Source organism: Aquarana catesbeiana, linkage group LG05 (assembly GCF_042186555.1).
Source record: "Aquarana catesbeiana isolate 2022-GZ linkage group LG05, ASM4218655v1, whole genome shotgun sequence".
In the NCBI taxonomy this organism is placed as follows: domain Eukaryota; kingdom Metazoa; phylum Chordata; class Amphibia; order Anura; family Ranidae; genus Aquarana; species Aquarana catesbeiana.
In genome coordinates, this window is record NC_133328.1 from 241,039,558 (window position 1) to 241,055,377 (window position 15,820).

The following is a 15,820-nucleotide window of genomic DNA, read 5'->3' on the forward strand; positions in this document are numbered from 1 at the left end:
ATGTTTTTGATGCTCTTTTTTTTATTTTAACAGAAAGCAGTATCCTCTCCAACTGTATCCCGTCTTACAGATGTGTCTAAATTTACGGGGTCTCACAAGGAAAGGTTTGATCCTTCAGGAAAAGGAAGGGGCAAAGCTGGCCGAGAAGATTTAGTTGATCGATCTGGATATGTTGCAGGTTACAAACATGCAGGCACATATAATCAGAAAGTCCATGAGTCGAGCAAATAGGACAAAAATATCAGTAAAGAATATTGTTTCAGCCAAAAGATGGTACAGAATTAGCAATGTTTTAATGTTAACATCAGCTATAATTGTGTAGAACAAGAGAAGCACTTCTAGACATTCCCCTAATGTAAAAAGATGGCAATGCCCATGTATGTGTGAAATTTTCAGCACTAAAGTTTAATAAAGACATATAACATGTTACTCCATATTCATATGATTGATAACGGAGTAAAACACTTCTGGTCCAATTCACACATTTAACAATTTCTCAAATATGTAATTAGCATTTTTCATTCTTGTCATGCATTAAAGTTTGGCGTGATTTTTTGTGTGTTGTAGATAATTTTTGCATGTTTAAAATGTATGCAAAAGCACAAGGGCTCTTTCACACAGGTGTACAATTTGGATCTGCCTGGATAGATTCAGACTGAACCACAATTAATGTCTATGGGCAGGCAGATGTAAAGGGATGGATTATCCGTTTGCATCTCTGTCTGTCCAGGTTCGTTTTAAAAGGAACAAGGCTGCATCCTTTTCCATTTAGATGGATCTAAATGAATATAAACAGCTAGAAATGAATACTATCTGTTTACGTCCCTTCCATTTATATCCATTTATAAGCAAGACAATTTTTTTTTCTTAAACTGTTGCTGCCTATAATTAGTTTCTACAATTAAAAAAAAAATGGATGTGAACTGAGCTGAACTAAAGCGGATGTGCAAACTGATGTAAACCTGAATCCATATTCATCGGTTTTTATTCAGCAAAAACGTGACTCAACTGATGACACTCGTGTGAAAGGACCCTAAGGGCTTTTGAGATGCCTTTACTATGCATTCACAATGACTTCTGTGGAGGAATAAAAGCAAAGCACAAACTGATCTCATATACCTGTGTACTCTAGTTCCACTACACATGGTAATGCAGTTATTAAATGCATTCATTTTTATATACAGGACTGTGAATAGATCCTCTTGCTTATTACATAGACAGATTCATGTCACTTCTTCTAAATTCTTATTTATTAATTTTAATGTAATTTGTATTATGGGTCACTTAATTATATTTGTTATTGTGTACAGCAATTTTTTTGTTTTTTTGTTAAAAAGTTCCTTTTAGTTGTCATTGTTTTGGTAAAAATTAATAAATATTGATTATTCATCTTAATATATATATTGCATGATCCATAATGTATACTACAATCATGGTGATCGAAGGGTTAGATGGGTTGTAAAGCTTTGTGTTTTTTCACCTTAATGCCCCTATTTTACTTACCTGAGCCCCAAATCTCCGTGGGCCCGATCCCTCGTTGCTTTCCCCCCAGCTCCTGTGGGCTCTTCATTGGATGATTGATAGCAGCACAGCCACTGGCTCCCGCTGCTGTCAATCAAATCAATGACGTGGCGCGCCAGGGGGGCGGGGCCGAGTGATACAGTCGGTGGCTATGGCCGCCGACTGTATCACACGGGAGTGTGTCCGCAAGCTAACCCCCTTGGGAGAGCATTTCCCAGAGGGCGGTTAGCTCTTGCGGGGAGGAGCTGAGACAGCCGCTGAGGGACCCCAGAAGACGAGGATCGTGGCCACTCTGTGCAAAACGAACTGCGCAGTGGAGGTAAGTATGACATGTTTGTTATTTTAAAAAAAACAAAAAAAAACAAACCTATACAACCCCTTTAAACATGCTTTTTGTAAAATTGATCTATTGGCTTTCTTTTGTTAGAAGCAACTTGGATGGTAACAGGGATTACTAGCCTTCTCTGTGAACCCGTGACCTCTCCATGGCAACGCTGGATAGACAGTGGTAGGAGATCCATGAAATCAGTGCACCAGTTGTCTGAGCTGCAGATTTAGGACCTACTATTCCTGATCTTCATAGACTGGATACAGAGGAGACATCGGGGCAACAGACCACCAGTTCTTTCATAAAAAAAAAAAACCTGCAGCATACCTCTTTACCGTGTCATACGTGGGTACCCTACCTCTTGTGATAGTATTACATTAAAAAAATGAACAGCTTTTTTGAGAAAAAATGTAAAAAGCCATATACACATGCACACAGTTTGGAAACACACCTATTAAGTTATACATATAAGGTAACACCACTAAACTGAAGAGTTGTAAAGGTTCCTAATGTGTCATTTATTTACAGTTTTTGGAATTTTCATTTTTTTTCGATCTTTTATAAACACACACAATTTTGGGGCTAGATTTATTTGTTTATTATAAAACATATATTTTATAATGAATTGAACATTTAGAGATCATAATGTGCTTGTGTGCATTAAAGAAAAAAAAACAGTTAAACTTACTTTTTTCTGAAAATATAGATTTTCTAAAAAATTGATTTTCACCTATTGGGTGATATACAAAATCGAGACTACCAACATTTTATTCTGCTTTCACAAAATGTTTTATTTTTATTTTGGAGGGTCCTTACTAAACTTTTAAGTATGTAATGAGTTCATTAAATGGAGTATTAGATCCCGCGCTATGGTTAAATGGTAAGGCTGCTGCCTACCTCAAAAATCTCACTGAAGTGGGATGGGTAAGTAGGTGTATAGGGAGAGAGGTGTAGGCGTCAGTGCCTCTTTTAATTGTGTCGTGATCATAATAAAATGAATAAAATTGTGTACTGTCTCTTTAAATATAACGTGCATAGCAATCAAGTGTACTGTTTCTTTAAATATTTTCTCCAAAATTTCCTAATGTGTAGGGTAAATATAGTACTATGAAATTTGCAATAAAGTATTGACGTGCTGAATGCATTAAAAAAAAAAAAAAAACACATACACCCAATATCCTGCGTGAAAACTATAAAAATATCAGAAAAAACAGTGATGTAATTTGCATGTTAGTCTACAGTATATCATATGAAACTCTGCATAAAAATAAAGTGTGCCACGTGCTTAATGTGCAAAAAAGTCCATATATACAGTGCCTTGCAAAAGTATTCACCCCCCTTAGCATTTTTTGTGATTTGTTGCCTCACAACCTGGAATTAACATGGATTGTTTGATTGTTTGAAGATTTGCATCATTTAAATTTACAGAACATGCCCACAACTTTGAAGATATATATTTTTGTTTAATCGTGAAGCAAACAAATAGGACAAAATAACAGAAAAAGCCAATGTGCATAACTAGTCACCCCCCCTAAAGTCAGTATTTTGTAGAGCCACCTTTTGCAGCTATCACAGCTCCAAGTTGCTTTGGTTAAGTTTATATGAGCTTGCCACATCTTACCATTGGGATTTTTGCCCATTCCTCCTTGCACAACTGCTCCAGCTCCTTCAAGTTGGATGGTTTGCACTTGTGAACAGCCATCTAAAGGCCCGTACACACGATCGGACTTTTTGACAATAAACATGCAAATTAGCTGTTGTGGGGCAACATCTGACCGTGTGTACGCTCCATCGGACAAACTTTTTTGGTTTTCATTGGACTTTTGTTGGCTGTGCGAACGGACAAACTTTCCAGCAACAAAAGTCCGATGGAGCAAAGTCCGATCGTGTGTACACAAAGCCATCGGACTTTGTACAAACTATAGTACCTGCCCGTGAGAATGCGGGCCCCCCAACCCCAAAGCACCTTTTCCCCATGTTGATGAGGCCAAGGGCCTCTTCCCGACAACCCTGGCCGTTGTAATAAGGGCCCCCCCCCCTTGTGAATGAGTATGGGGTACATCATACCCCTACCCATTCACCTGGGGGAAAAAGTGTCAATAAAAAACACACTAGACAGGTTTTTAAAAGTAATTAGGCAGCTCTGGGGGTCTTCTTCCGACTTCCAGCACTTCCGGCAATGCTTGTCGCTCATCGTGAAAGGATAAAAACACATTTTTCCTTTCCCGATGAGCGAGCCGGCTCCCGCGATGGGGCTCGCAGTTGTCAAATCTCGCTGATACAGAAGTTGACCAAAGGGTGGCAGTAAAGAGCTGAAAAACTATGTGATTTGGTGAAAGTTGGATGAAAAAGTCCTGCTATGTGTATGCTTAATTAGTTTAAGGCCAACGCCCTTTGTACAAAAATCCACGGGAAAGTTTGTACAAAGTCCTATTGTGTGTATGAGGCTTAAGTCTGACCACAGATTTTCTATTGGATTGAAGTCTGGGCTTTGACTAGGCCATTCCAACACATTTACATGTTTCCACTTAAACCACTCAAGTGTTGCTTTAGCAGTGTGTTTGGGGTCATTGTCCTGCTGGAAGTTGAACCTCTGTCCTAGCCTCAAATCACATACAGATTGGTACAGGTTTTGCTCAAGAATATCCCGGTATTTAGCACCATCCATCTTTCCCTCAACTCCCACCAGTTTCCCAGTCCCGATTGCTGAAAAACATCCCCACAGCATGATGCTGTTTCACTGTGGGGATGGTGTTCTTTGGGTGATGTGACGTGTTGGGTTTGCACCAGACATAGCATAATCTTTGATAGCCAAAAAGTTAAATTTTAGTCTCATCAGACCAGAGCACCTTCCTCCATACATTTTGGGAGTCTCCCACATGCCTTTTTCGCAAACTCGAAACGTGCCATTTAGGTTTTTTGCTCAAAGTAATGGCTTTCTTCTGGCCACTCTGCCATAAAGCCCAACTCTATGGAGCGTACGGCTTATTGTCGTCCTATGTACAGATACTCCAGTCTCTGCTGTGGAACTCTGTAGCTCCTCCAGGGTTACTTTAGGTCTCTGTGCTGCCTCTCTGATGCCCTCCTTGCCTGGTCCGTGAGTTTTGGTGTGCAACCGTCTCTTGGCAGGTTTGCTGTTGTGCCATATTCTCTCCATTTGGTTGATAGATTTGATGAAATTCATCTCTTCCTTACCAGTATGAGAGTTCTCACAATATGAGTCAAGCAGAGATCCATGTCTTCCCGTTTGTTCCTCCACCTGGCAAATTGGACTATTGATACTTACCATCATCTTTCATGAGGATATTATTTTTGAATGGCTATTGGCTTGTTTTTCACCTTGTGAGAAATATTAGTAAGTCCTGGCACCAACCAAAAATATGCAGAAAAATGTGAAGCTGCCCCCCTTTGAGTGAATAAACCACCTCTGAAAAGCGAACCAATGAAAATCAGGGCACTAAAACATACATGATAATTGCATGTGAACAAACGATAAAAAAACAAACCAAATATGCTTGAGTCCAAAAGGTGAAAAAAAAAATGTTATTTATAAGAATTATTAATAAATGTTGCACAGTCCAAAAAATGTTCCTAAATCTTGCTGAAGAAAAGCTCCAATCACCGTGCTCCTGGTCTTAAAGGGTTACTAAACCCTCGTTTGTTTTAAAAAAATAAATAAATAATAATAATAATATGTCATACGTACCTCCTCACCTCCTCTGTGCAGTTGGTTTTGCACAGAGTGGCCCCGATCCTCCTCTTCTCGTGTCCCTCAGCGGTGCTCGTGGCTCCTCCTCTTCTCAGGTGCCGGGCATCGGAAAAGCGCTTTCCTTCGGGACACCCGTGCGGGCGCATTTCCATGTCCTGCTGCTGCGTCTATTGACACAGACAGCAGGACTCTGCTTCATCTGCTTTGGGGTTCCTAGCACCAAGTGGCCCCAAAATCGGGTCGCAAAATGTCAAGCACTTTTCTGCAGCAGAGAATGGACATTTTCCGACCAGACTTTGGGGCCCATATCTTGGGGCCACTTGGCATATTTGGATATGTTATGGTGTTAGTCCAACTGTGTTAGCACACCAAATTTGGGGTTCCTAGCACCAAGTGGCCCGAGATATGGGGCCCCAGAGTTGGGTCATAAAATGTTCCTTCAAAAACACTTATAAACGCAAACGCGGCTAAACGCGATAACGGCATTTAGCCGCGTTTGGCGTCTGAAACGTGGAAAACTTTTGCGTCTGAACCCATTTTCTTGCTTCTGGAAAACGAGGTTAAACGCAACTGCCTAAAAATGCCAAAAAACGAGACTGTGTACATGGACACATAGGATAACATTGAATGGGTTCAGGGGCAGTTGAAAAAAGTGTCCAACTGCCTATGAACGCGGGTTTAACAGCGTCTCATGTGCATGAGGCCTTAGAGTTCGGCTTTAAATGTTAGTCTTGAGATTTAGCATGAGGTAATGCCATCTTTGCTGAAACTGGGACTCCATATCACGTGAATTTCTTCACAACATCACTAAGATGTCCTCTTTCTTCATCTTATTTGTCTTTACATGTCTTTCATCAAGGTCTATATTGTTATTATGGACCACATTAAAACAACATTATCAATTAAGACATGATGAATAATTTTATTTAGAGGCCGATTAAAATCTGTACAGTGCAAAAAAATCACATGAAAATGATTTGGTTTTTCACTCAAATGTTTCAATTATATCATTTACAATCTTTTGTCAGACATTCAGAGGTTCAGTGTTAGGACCCTTATTCCAGAGATCACACTAGAAATCCAAGATTTACAAAAGTAACAAGCACATTTTTAAACATTTCCTTTATGGGGCAACATAATGATCTTTGCTTGGACAGTCACAATTTGCTAAAAAAATATTCCGGTCTAATAAAGGTTTTTCTTTTAGATAGAATAGGCTTGTCCACAAATTCTACAACGCATTTCCCAGTATCACAGGGAGAATGTTCAAGCTCCAGTACTGTGACATTATTCAATGAAGATGTTGTCAAAATGTGCATAGGAACATATAATGTTACTTGAGGTCCTCTGGCTGGCCAGTACCGACCCAGATTGAAGCCATTGATCCAAATCTGTCCCTATAAAATCAAGAAGATGAATTAAGGAAACAGAATACATCTTATATATGAAATGCCTATTTCAAATGACAATATGCCGTTTATTCTGAATTTCTTCAGGTAATTTTATTGGGGTTTTATGTGATAGACCAACACAAAGTGGCACATTATTGTGAAGTGGAAGGAAAACGATAAATGGTTAACAAATTTTTTTACAAATAAATATCTGAAAAGTGTGGCGTGCATTTGTATTCAGCCCCCTGAGTCAATACTTTGTAAAACCACCTTTTTGGCTGCAATTACAGCTGCAAGTCTTTTTGGTTATGTCTCTACCAGCTTTGCACATCTAGGAAAGTGAAATTTTTGCCCATTCTTCTTTGCAAAATAGCTCAAACTCTGTCAGATTAGATAGAAAACGTCTGTGAACAGCAATTTTCAAGTCTTGTCACAAATTCTCTATTGGATTTAGGTCTGGACTTTGACTGGGCCATTCTAAAATGAATATGCTTTGATCTAAACCATTCCATTGTAGCTCTGGCTATGTGTTTAGGGTCGTTGTCCTGCTGGAAGGTGAACCTCTGCCCCAGTCTCAAGTCTTTTGCAGATTCTAAACAGTTTTTTTTTCTGATTGCCTTGTAGTTGGCTCCATCCATCTTCCCATCAACTCTGACCAGCTTCTCTGTCCCTGCTAAAGAAAAGCATCCCCACAGAATGAAGCTGCCACCACCATGTTTCTCGGTGGGGATGGTGTGTTCAGGGTGATGTGTAGTGTTAGTTTTCTACCACACATAGCATTTTGCTCTTAGGTCAAAAAGTTCAATTTTGGTCTCATTTGACCAGAGCACCTTCTTCCACATGTTTGCTGTGTCCCCTACGTGGCTCATTGTAAACTGCAAACGGGACTTCTTATGGATTTCTTTCAACAATGGCTTTCTTCTTGCCACTCTTCCATAAAGGCCAAATTTGTGGCGTGCATGACTAATTGTTGTCCTGTGGACAGATTCTCCCACCTAAGCTGTGGATCTCTGCAGCTCCTCCAGAGTTACCATGGGTCTCTTGGCTGCTTCGCTGATTAATGCTCTCCTTGCCTGGTCTGTCAGTTTAGGTGGACGGTCTTTTCTTGGTAGGTTTGTAATTGTGCCATACTCTTTCCATTTTCGGATGATTATTTAACAGTGCTCCGCGAGATGTTCAAAGCTTGGGATAATAGGATTTTTTAAAACAGCTTACCTGTAAAATCCTTTTCTTTCGAAGGACATCACGGGACACAGAGCCACAGTAATTACTGATGGGTTATATAGGTATCACTGGTGATTGGACACTGGCACACCCTATCAGGAAGTTCAACTCCCTATATAATCCCTCCCCCTTGCAGGGATACCTCAGTTTTTTAGCCAAGCAATATAGTGTATTAGAAGAGGGGCGGGACCTCTGTGTCCCGTGATGTCCTTCGAAAGAAAAGGATTTTACAGGTAAGCTGTTTTAAAAAATCCTATTTTCTTTCTCGAACATCACGGGACACAGAGCCACAGTAATTACTGATGGGATGTCCCAGAGCAATGCTACCTGAGGGGGGGGAACCACGACCAAGTAGGGTGCAATCAGACCTGAGGACCCAAAGGCGATATCCTCATGCCTTCTCACATTCACCTGATAGAATCTGGTGAATGTATGGACTGAAGACCAAGTTGCGGCCTTGCAGATTTGAGCCATAGAGGCCTGGTGATGCACTGCCCAAGAAGCACCAATAGCCCTTGTGGAATGTGCCCTGATCTGAAACGGAGGAATCTTCTGTTTCAAACCGTAAGCTTGAACGATCAATTGTCGAATCCATTTAGAAATGGTAGCTTTTGACGCTGCCTGTCCTCTATTGGGACCCTCTGGCAGCACAAACAAAACATCCGTCTTGCGGATCTGAGCAGTTGCCCCTAGATAGGCCTTAACTGCTCTTACTACATCCAACGAATGTAGAGATCTCTCTTCCGGAGAACAGGGATCTGGAAAAAAGGAAGGTAGAACAATGTCTTGGTTTAAATGAAAATCAGAAACCACCTTCGGTAAAAAACTAGGATGAGGGCGTAGTACCACTCTATCCTTGTGTATAATCAAATAAGGCTCCTTACAGGAAAGAGCTGCTAATTCTGATACTCTTCTAGCAGAAGAGATGGCCACCAGAAAAATTAATTTCCTTGTCAACAAGACCAAAGGAATCTGACTTCTGGTTCAAAAGGCGGTTTCTGTAACACAGCCAGGACCAAATTCAAGTCCCAGGGGTTTAGGGGCGCTTTAACTAGAGGATTAAGACGCATCACCCCCTGCATAAAGTTTCGGACCAAAGAATGCGTAGCAAGTGGCCGCTGAAATAATACTGATAAAGCAGAGACCTGGCCCTTGATGGTACTCAAGGCCAGCTTCATCTCTAATCCCATCTGTAGAAAATCAAGGATTCTACCTATGACATATTTCCTGGGATGCCAACCTCTGGATTCACACCAGGTTATATAAGCCTTCCGGACTCTATGATAAATCATCATGGAAGCTGGCTTCCTTGCATTAATCAAGGTAGATATGACAGGACCTGAGAGCCCACGACTCTTCAGAACGTGGGTCTCAATAGCCAAACCGTCAAATTTAGCGTTTGTAAGGCAGGGTGGAACACTGGACCTTGAGATAACAGGTCTGGGCGTACCGGTAGGGTCCACGGGGGACCTACTGTCACATCCTTACTATTTCTGCATACCAGGTCCTTCTGGGCCAAGCGGGGGCCACCAGAAGTACCGACTTCCTTTCCTGCCTAATCCTGCGAAGGAGTCGTGGTAGTAGCAGAATAGGCGGGAATGCGTAAATCAGTGAGAACCGATGCCACGGAATCACCAACGCATCCGTCCCGCATGCAAGAGGATCTTTTGTCCTTGCCACAAATCTGTCTATCTTTTTGTTGAATTGGGATGCAAAGAGATCTACATCTGGAACCCCCCATCTTTGGCATCTGGCCCAAAAGACGTCGGGATGCAGAGACCATTCCCCTGGAAGTAACTGCTGGCGACTTAGATAGTCCGCCTGCCAATTCTCTATTCCCCGGATGAAAACTGCCGATATGCATGGCACATGCATCTCTGCCCAGACTAAGATCTGGTTCACCTCCTTTTGAGCAGCTCGGCTCCGGGTGCCTCCCTGATGATTGACATAAGCCACTGCTGTGGCATTGTCGAACTGGATCCTGACCGGACAACCCTGTAGCCTGATAGTCCAGGCCTTTAGAGCTAGATGTATCGCCCGGATCTCTAGAATGTTGATGGGTAAGGTCCTCTCTGTCTTGGACCATACCCCTTGGACCGCAGCCTGTTCCAGAACTGCTCCCCAACCTGACAGACTGGCATCTGTTGTTACCACCGTCCAGGTAACCGGTAGAAAGGATTTCCCCTTCTGCAGGTTTTCGGGTATGAGCCACCAATTGAGGCTCTGACGCACCGCATGCGACAGGTGCATCGGAAAGTCTAATGCCTGAACATTCTTGTTCCAGGTCGACAGAATACTGTGTTGCAGCATTCTTGAGTGAAACTGAGCATAGGGAACTGCTTCGAATGAAGACACCATCTTCCCTAGTAGCCTCATACAAAGGCGGACTGAGGGACCCTTCTTGGTCCTTACTGTCAGAATCAGCTCTCTCAAAGCAGTGATCTTTGCCTGGGGTAGAAATATTTTCTCCTGGCTTGTATCTATAATCAGACCTAAATACTCCAGTCTTCTTACTGGTTTTAGGAAAGACTTTTCCAAGTTGAGGATCCAACCCAAGTGTTCTAGATACCTGACTGTGGTCCTCAAGTTTCCATTCAAAGAGGCTACCGACCGGTCTATCAAGAGCAGGTCGTCTAGGTATGCTATGACAGCTATACCCTGAGCCCTTAATCTGGCCAGAGGAGGAGCCAAGATCTTTGTGAACACTCGAGGTGCAGTGGCTATCCCGAAAGGCAGAGCCACAAACTGTAAATGGCGCCCTCCTACCTCGAAGCACAGAAACTTCTGATGAGCAGGAAAAATGGGCACATGCAGATATGCATCTCTGATGTCTATTGATGCCAGAAATTCTCCTCCCTGCAGGGTGGGAACTACCGTTCGAATTGATTCCATGCGGAAGGATTGAATCCTTAGAAATCGGTTCAGATCCCTTAAGTCCAGAATGGGCCTGACATCCCCATTTGGCTTTTGGACCGTAAAAAGGTTGGAATAGAAGCCCAATCCCTGGTCCTTTGCGGGAACTATCATAATGACCTCCTGCGACAAAAGTCGCTCTAACGCTAGAAGGAGCGACTGCTTCTTCTCTGGGTCTCTGGGAACACTTGATCTGAGGAACCGAGGAGAGGGGAATTCCTGAAACTCCAGCTTGTACCCCAAGGTTACCGTGGAGATTACCCATCTGTCCTGGAAGTCCTCGTGCCAGAGCTCTGAGAACTGTCGCAGTCTTCCCCTCACTCGAGTGAGCGGGGGCGCCCCCTCATGCAGAGGTCTTAGTGTTTTGCCTAGTAGGCTTCTTTCCCCAGGACTTCTTTTGTCCCTGGGGTTGACTCTTGTCTCTGGACCCCGATGGAGGCGGCCGTCGAGACTGCCTGGAGGCTGAAGCCTCCGGCGCTGGGGAAAGAGTCCGTTTGAAAGAGGGACGCTTACTCTTCTTCTTGACAGGTAAGAGAGTGCTTTTCCCACAAGAGATTCTTTTGATATAGTTATCCAAGTCCTCTCCAAACAACCTTGCACACGAAATGGAAACCCAGCCAGTAGCTTCTTACATGGTGCTTCGGCTGACCAATTTTTCAACCATAGGATTCTACGTATATGCACCAACCCCAGTGAAAGACGGGAGGTTTGCACGATAGAATCTCTAATGGCGTCAACCACAAAGCATAAGGCCGCTGGAAGGTTAGCAAACCCCTGGGCCTGCTGTTCAGGTAATACTTTGATGACCTGCTTAACATGGTCTCTTAAGTATTGACAGACTCCAATCGCTGCTACTGCAGGTTGGGCCACTGATCCTGCTAAGGAGAAAACATCCTTCAATAGGGATTCCATCCTTTTATCTACAGGATCCCTGAGCATTTGAGCATTGTCTACAGGACAAGTCAGGCTATTATTTACGGAGGAAATGGCGGCATCAATAACCGGTATTCCCCACATTTTAATAAACTTTTCTTCCATCGGATAAAGTGTTGAAAACTTTCTCGGCGGAAAAAAACGTTTGTCTGGGTGATCCCACTCAGAATAAATGAGCTTTTCAAGTAAAGTATGAACAGGAAAAGCATGTGCTGCTTGGAAAGGTTTCAGTGACCCCAAAGCAGAAGAGGATTCTTTAGCAGTTTCAGGTATGGGCAACTTAAATGTGGATCGGACCAATCCAGTGAGGATCTGCACTAAGACTTTCTCCTCTTGGGAAGTCGCAGAGGGTCCCTCTCCACCTGAATCCTCCGAAGAGGAATCATCCATCCCATCCCGATCCTCTGAAAGGGATTCATCTCCTTTATCCCAGAGCTCCTCTGTCTGAGGGTCTTGGGGAACAGAGGAAAGCCTAGTGCGTTTTCTTCCACTGAGTGAAGACGTAATCACGGCCATTAATCTTTCCTCTAGACCATTAATGGTTGAGGAAAAAACCTCTTGTGTAATTTATACAGGGGCTGAAGTGCCAGAAGCAGGTGTAGCCCCTGACCCCGATGGCTCTCCCTGGCTAGCCGTCCCTGGCCCATCTTTAGGGGGGGAGGATGCTGCCGACAGGGGGCCCTCAGAACCTGAACGAGATCCCCTAGCGTCTCTGGTTCCTGGGGTGCTTGAACCTCTTCTACCCATAGTGCAAAGCAACAAGGTGTGAGGTATACAAATGAACACTGCCCGCTGAGCGATGTAGTCTGGCTAAAAGCCTTGCTACCCAATGCTCAGTCTGGTGTTACTTCAGTAAATGCTGCCTAGGAGAATGCCTGTGTCCCACCTTACATGCGACCGTCAGCTCTCTGTCTCTCAGAAGGCTGAGTGCACCTGTACAGAGTGCCTCTAATAGCCTGCAGCTGGCCTGAGTGGGAGTCTAAGCACCTGTGCTGACGTCCCGCCCCCCCCTCTACCGCCCCCCCTCGAGTTTTGAAAAAAACGAGTGCTTCCCGCGCTGGCCCACTTCTCTTGTCATGTTTCTGGAGAAAGGCTGGGGGGGGGGGGGGGGGGGGAGAGGCTGGTAGCAAGATCTGCCTGAACAGCTAGATTCAGAGATGGTGGCCATTAGGCCGCAGAGCCCGGGTGGTATAACCACTTTCTAGACCCCTGCGGCCCCTCTCTAGCCTGGGGGGGAACATTCAAACATGAGAAATCCCCCCTTCCACCTTACCTTTTTTGTAGCCGGCCTGAGATGCTGGGACATGAACAGCAATGAACAAACACTGAGACAGACATGTCAGCATGTGCAGGTTTGTGCTCTTGGCAGCCCCCGGTGGTCACAATAGGCATAGCATGCATTTACCTTAAAGGAGAAAAGCCACTAGAACTCAAAAATTCTGTGGAATCTCCTCTTACCTTATCCGGCTGCAGGGTGCTGTCTACACAGACCCAATCTTCACCTCTCACGGTGGGCTCCGTTTGAAAAAACCGTCAGAGACTGGGGCCCCAACAGTTCTGGGACCGTAAAGCACCTCGCCAGAAATTAGGAAGTTTAAAGCCATTTTCTGATCTGCGGAGTCCAGCTCTCTAAAAAGAGAAGCGTTACGGGTAAAACCTCGTTTCTTCGGACACGAGGCCCGGGTACCATTCAATTCGGCCATGAAAAGACACTTTGAATGGATCCGGTTCGCCTGGCTTGCCCCAGTATAGGATCTTAGGATATTCCCTTTGGAGCTCAGCACAGGACATCTTTACACGTCCATCACCTAAGACACTGGCGTAAAAACTGAGGTATCCCTGCAAGGAGGAGGGATTATATAGGGGGTTGAACTTCCTGATAGGGTGTGCCAGTGTCCAATCACCAGCGATACCTATATAACCCATCAGTAATTACTGTGGCTCTGTGTCCCGTGATGTTCGAGAAAGAAATTTTTTTTTTTTATAACCTAACCCTGCTTTAAACTTCTCCACAACATTATCTCTAATATGTCTGGTGTGTTCCTTGGCCTTCATGGTGCTGTTTGTTCACTAAGGTTCTCTAACAAACCTCTGAGGGCTTCACATAACAGCTGTATTTATACTGAGATTAAAATTACACACAGGTGGACTCTATTAACTAATTAGGTGACTTCTGAAGGCAATTGGTTTCACTAGATTTTAGTTAGTGGTATCAGAGTAAAGGGGGCTGAACACAAATGCACGCCACACTGTTCACATATTTATTTGTAAAAAAAAATTGAAAAACAATTTATAATTTTCCTTCCACTTCACAACTATGTGCCACTTTGTGTTGGTCTATCACATAAAATCCCAATAAAATACATTTCCATTTTGGTTGTAACATGACAAAATGTGGAAAATTTCAAGGGGGATGAACACTTGTTCAAGGCACTGTATGATGGCCATTGGGAACACACTAAAAAAATATTTTCTTGAAATCATCAGCGTTTGAATGCAACATATTTTAGTTTAAAGCTACACTGTAGTTTATCATCTTTAAATACATACAACTTTAAAGCAGAACTACCCAAACAAATATAGCCAAATCACTGTATTTATGTGCAACCTTTGACCTTGACCTGCCTAAATATTTGTATTTCTGTTCAGCCACTCTTGTTTTCAAACACCTATAATAAGTTTTACATACATACATACACACATACATACATACATACATAGACACATATATAGTTGTACCTGCTTATCTGCATCAGGTACCGCATTTATACAGCTTGTCTGAGCTTTCAGAAAGCAGAGGGTGGGGAGCTGAAGTTACACTCTGCAAATCTCAGTGAGGAGAGTGCATTGGAGGGAAAGAACACCCCTCCACACAGCACACAGGAAAAGCTTGGAGGCTGCTAATCACAGACTGTGAGCTCCTTTCTCATCACCTTTTTTCTTTTGGTGTTGGGAAAACCATCCAGAAATGACATGCAGATAGCAGAGGAACAAGGCAGCAGACAGAAATGACACTTCGTAATCTGGTTTGAAAAAGTAGACACTTTAGGTGGATATGCTTTGTTAATATTTCATGTCAGGAGGTTTACAACCACTTTTAAGTGGTAGTAAATCATGGTCGCTTTAAAAACAAAACAAAAAAACAACGCACCTGTAAGGCAATTGCATAAGGTGCTTGTATGCTTTGCATTGTACATTATGGAATACTTACCTTGGAACGAATCCTTCCAGCAGCGCGCTGTCACCGATGAGAGCTGACATCTTCCTGCAGTTTTTCTCCCGGCTATGTGATTGGCCAGGGCTGTGATGACATCACTCCAGCGCATGCGTGTGGGAGCCCTCAGTTCCAGCACGAAGCTCTGGGATTGCGCCAATGAGGTAACTGGCTGCAGTCAGGGTGAATATCTCCTGAACGGTGCACGTTTAGGGGATATTCATTTTACCTACAGGTAAGCCTTATTACAGGCTTACCTGTAGGTAAAAATCACCAAGAGGGCGGGCTTTACTACCGCTTTAAGTAAGCTGCCTAAACTCCTCCCACTCCAAATCCTACTGTCTGAAAACAGTGAATTTACAGCACTGTACAACACAATGACATAAGATAACCTTCCACTCTCATGCTGGCCATCGGGCATTTTCCTTGTCAAAAGAAGTTTATTGAGTATACAATGTTATAAAGATACATAAAGTAAGTTTACAAGGATCTATAAAGTAAGCTCATTGTTTTACAGTAGGGTTTATATAGGTAAATATCATGAAATTTCAAATATTAAACATTGGGTTCACGTAAACCTAAATTAA

The 15,820-nt window shown here is 43.2% G+C and overlaps 2 protein-coding genes across 6 annotated transcripts in view; one reads left to right on the forward strand and one right to left on the reverse strand.

The window, feature by feature from the left end:
* TPPP (tubulin polymerization promoting protein) overlaps positions 1-1,395 on the forward strand; it is a 146,608-nt gene extending 145,213 nt beyond the window's left edge. For 3 of the 4 annotated variants that reach the window (XM_073630636.1, XM_073630638.1, XM_073630637.1), the window contains one exon: positions 34-1,395. In XM_073630636.1, coding sequence (XP_073486737.1) covers positions 34-231 — 198 coding nt within the window. In that variant the 3' untranslated portion in view covers positions 232-1,395. The remainder of the gene's footprint in view (positions 1-33) is intronic. The other variant, XR_012244443.1, reaches the window with a different exon arrangement.
* A 5,065-nt stretch (positions 1,396-6,460) lies between these two features.
* The window catches only part of GLB1 (galactosidase beta 1), a 156,482-nt gene continuing 147,122 nt past the window's right edge, over positions 6,461-15,820 (reverse strand). For both annotated transcript variants that reach the window (XM_073630640.1, XM_073630639.1), the window contains one exon: positions 6,461-6,955. In XM_073630640.1, the coding sequence (XP_073486741.1) occupies positions 6,716-6,955 (240 nt within the window). In that variant the 3' untranslated portion in view covers positions 6,461-6,715. The remainder of the gene's footprint in view (positions 6,956-15,820) is intronic.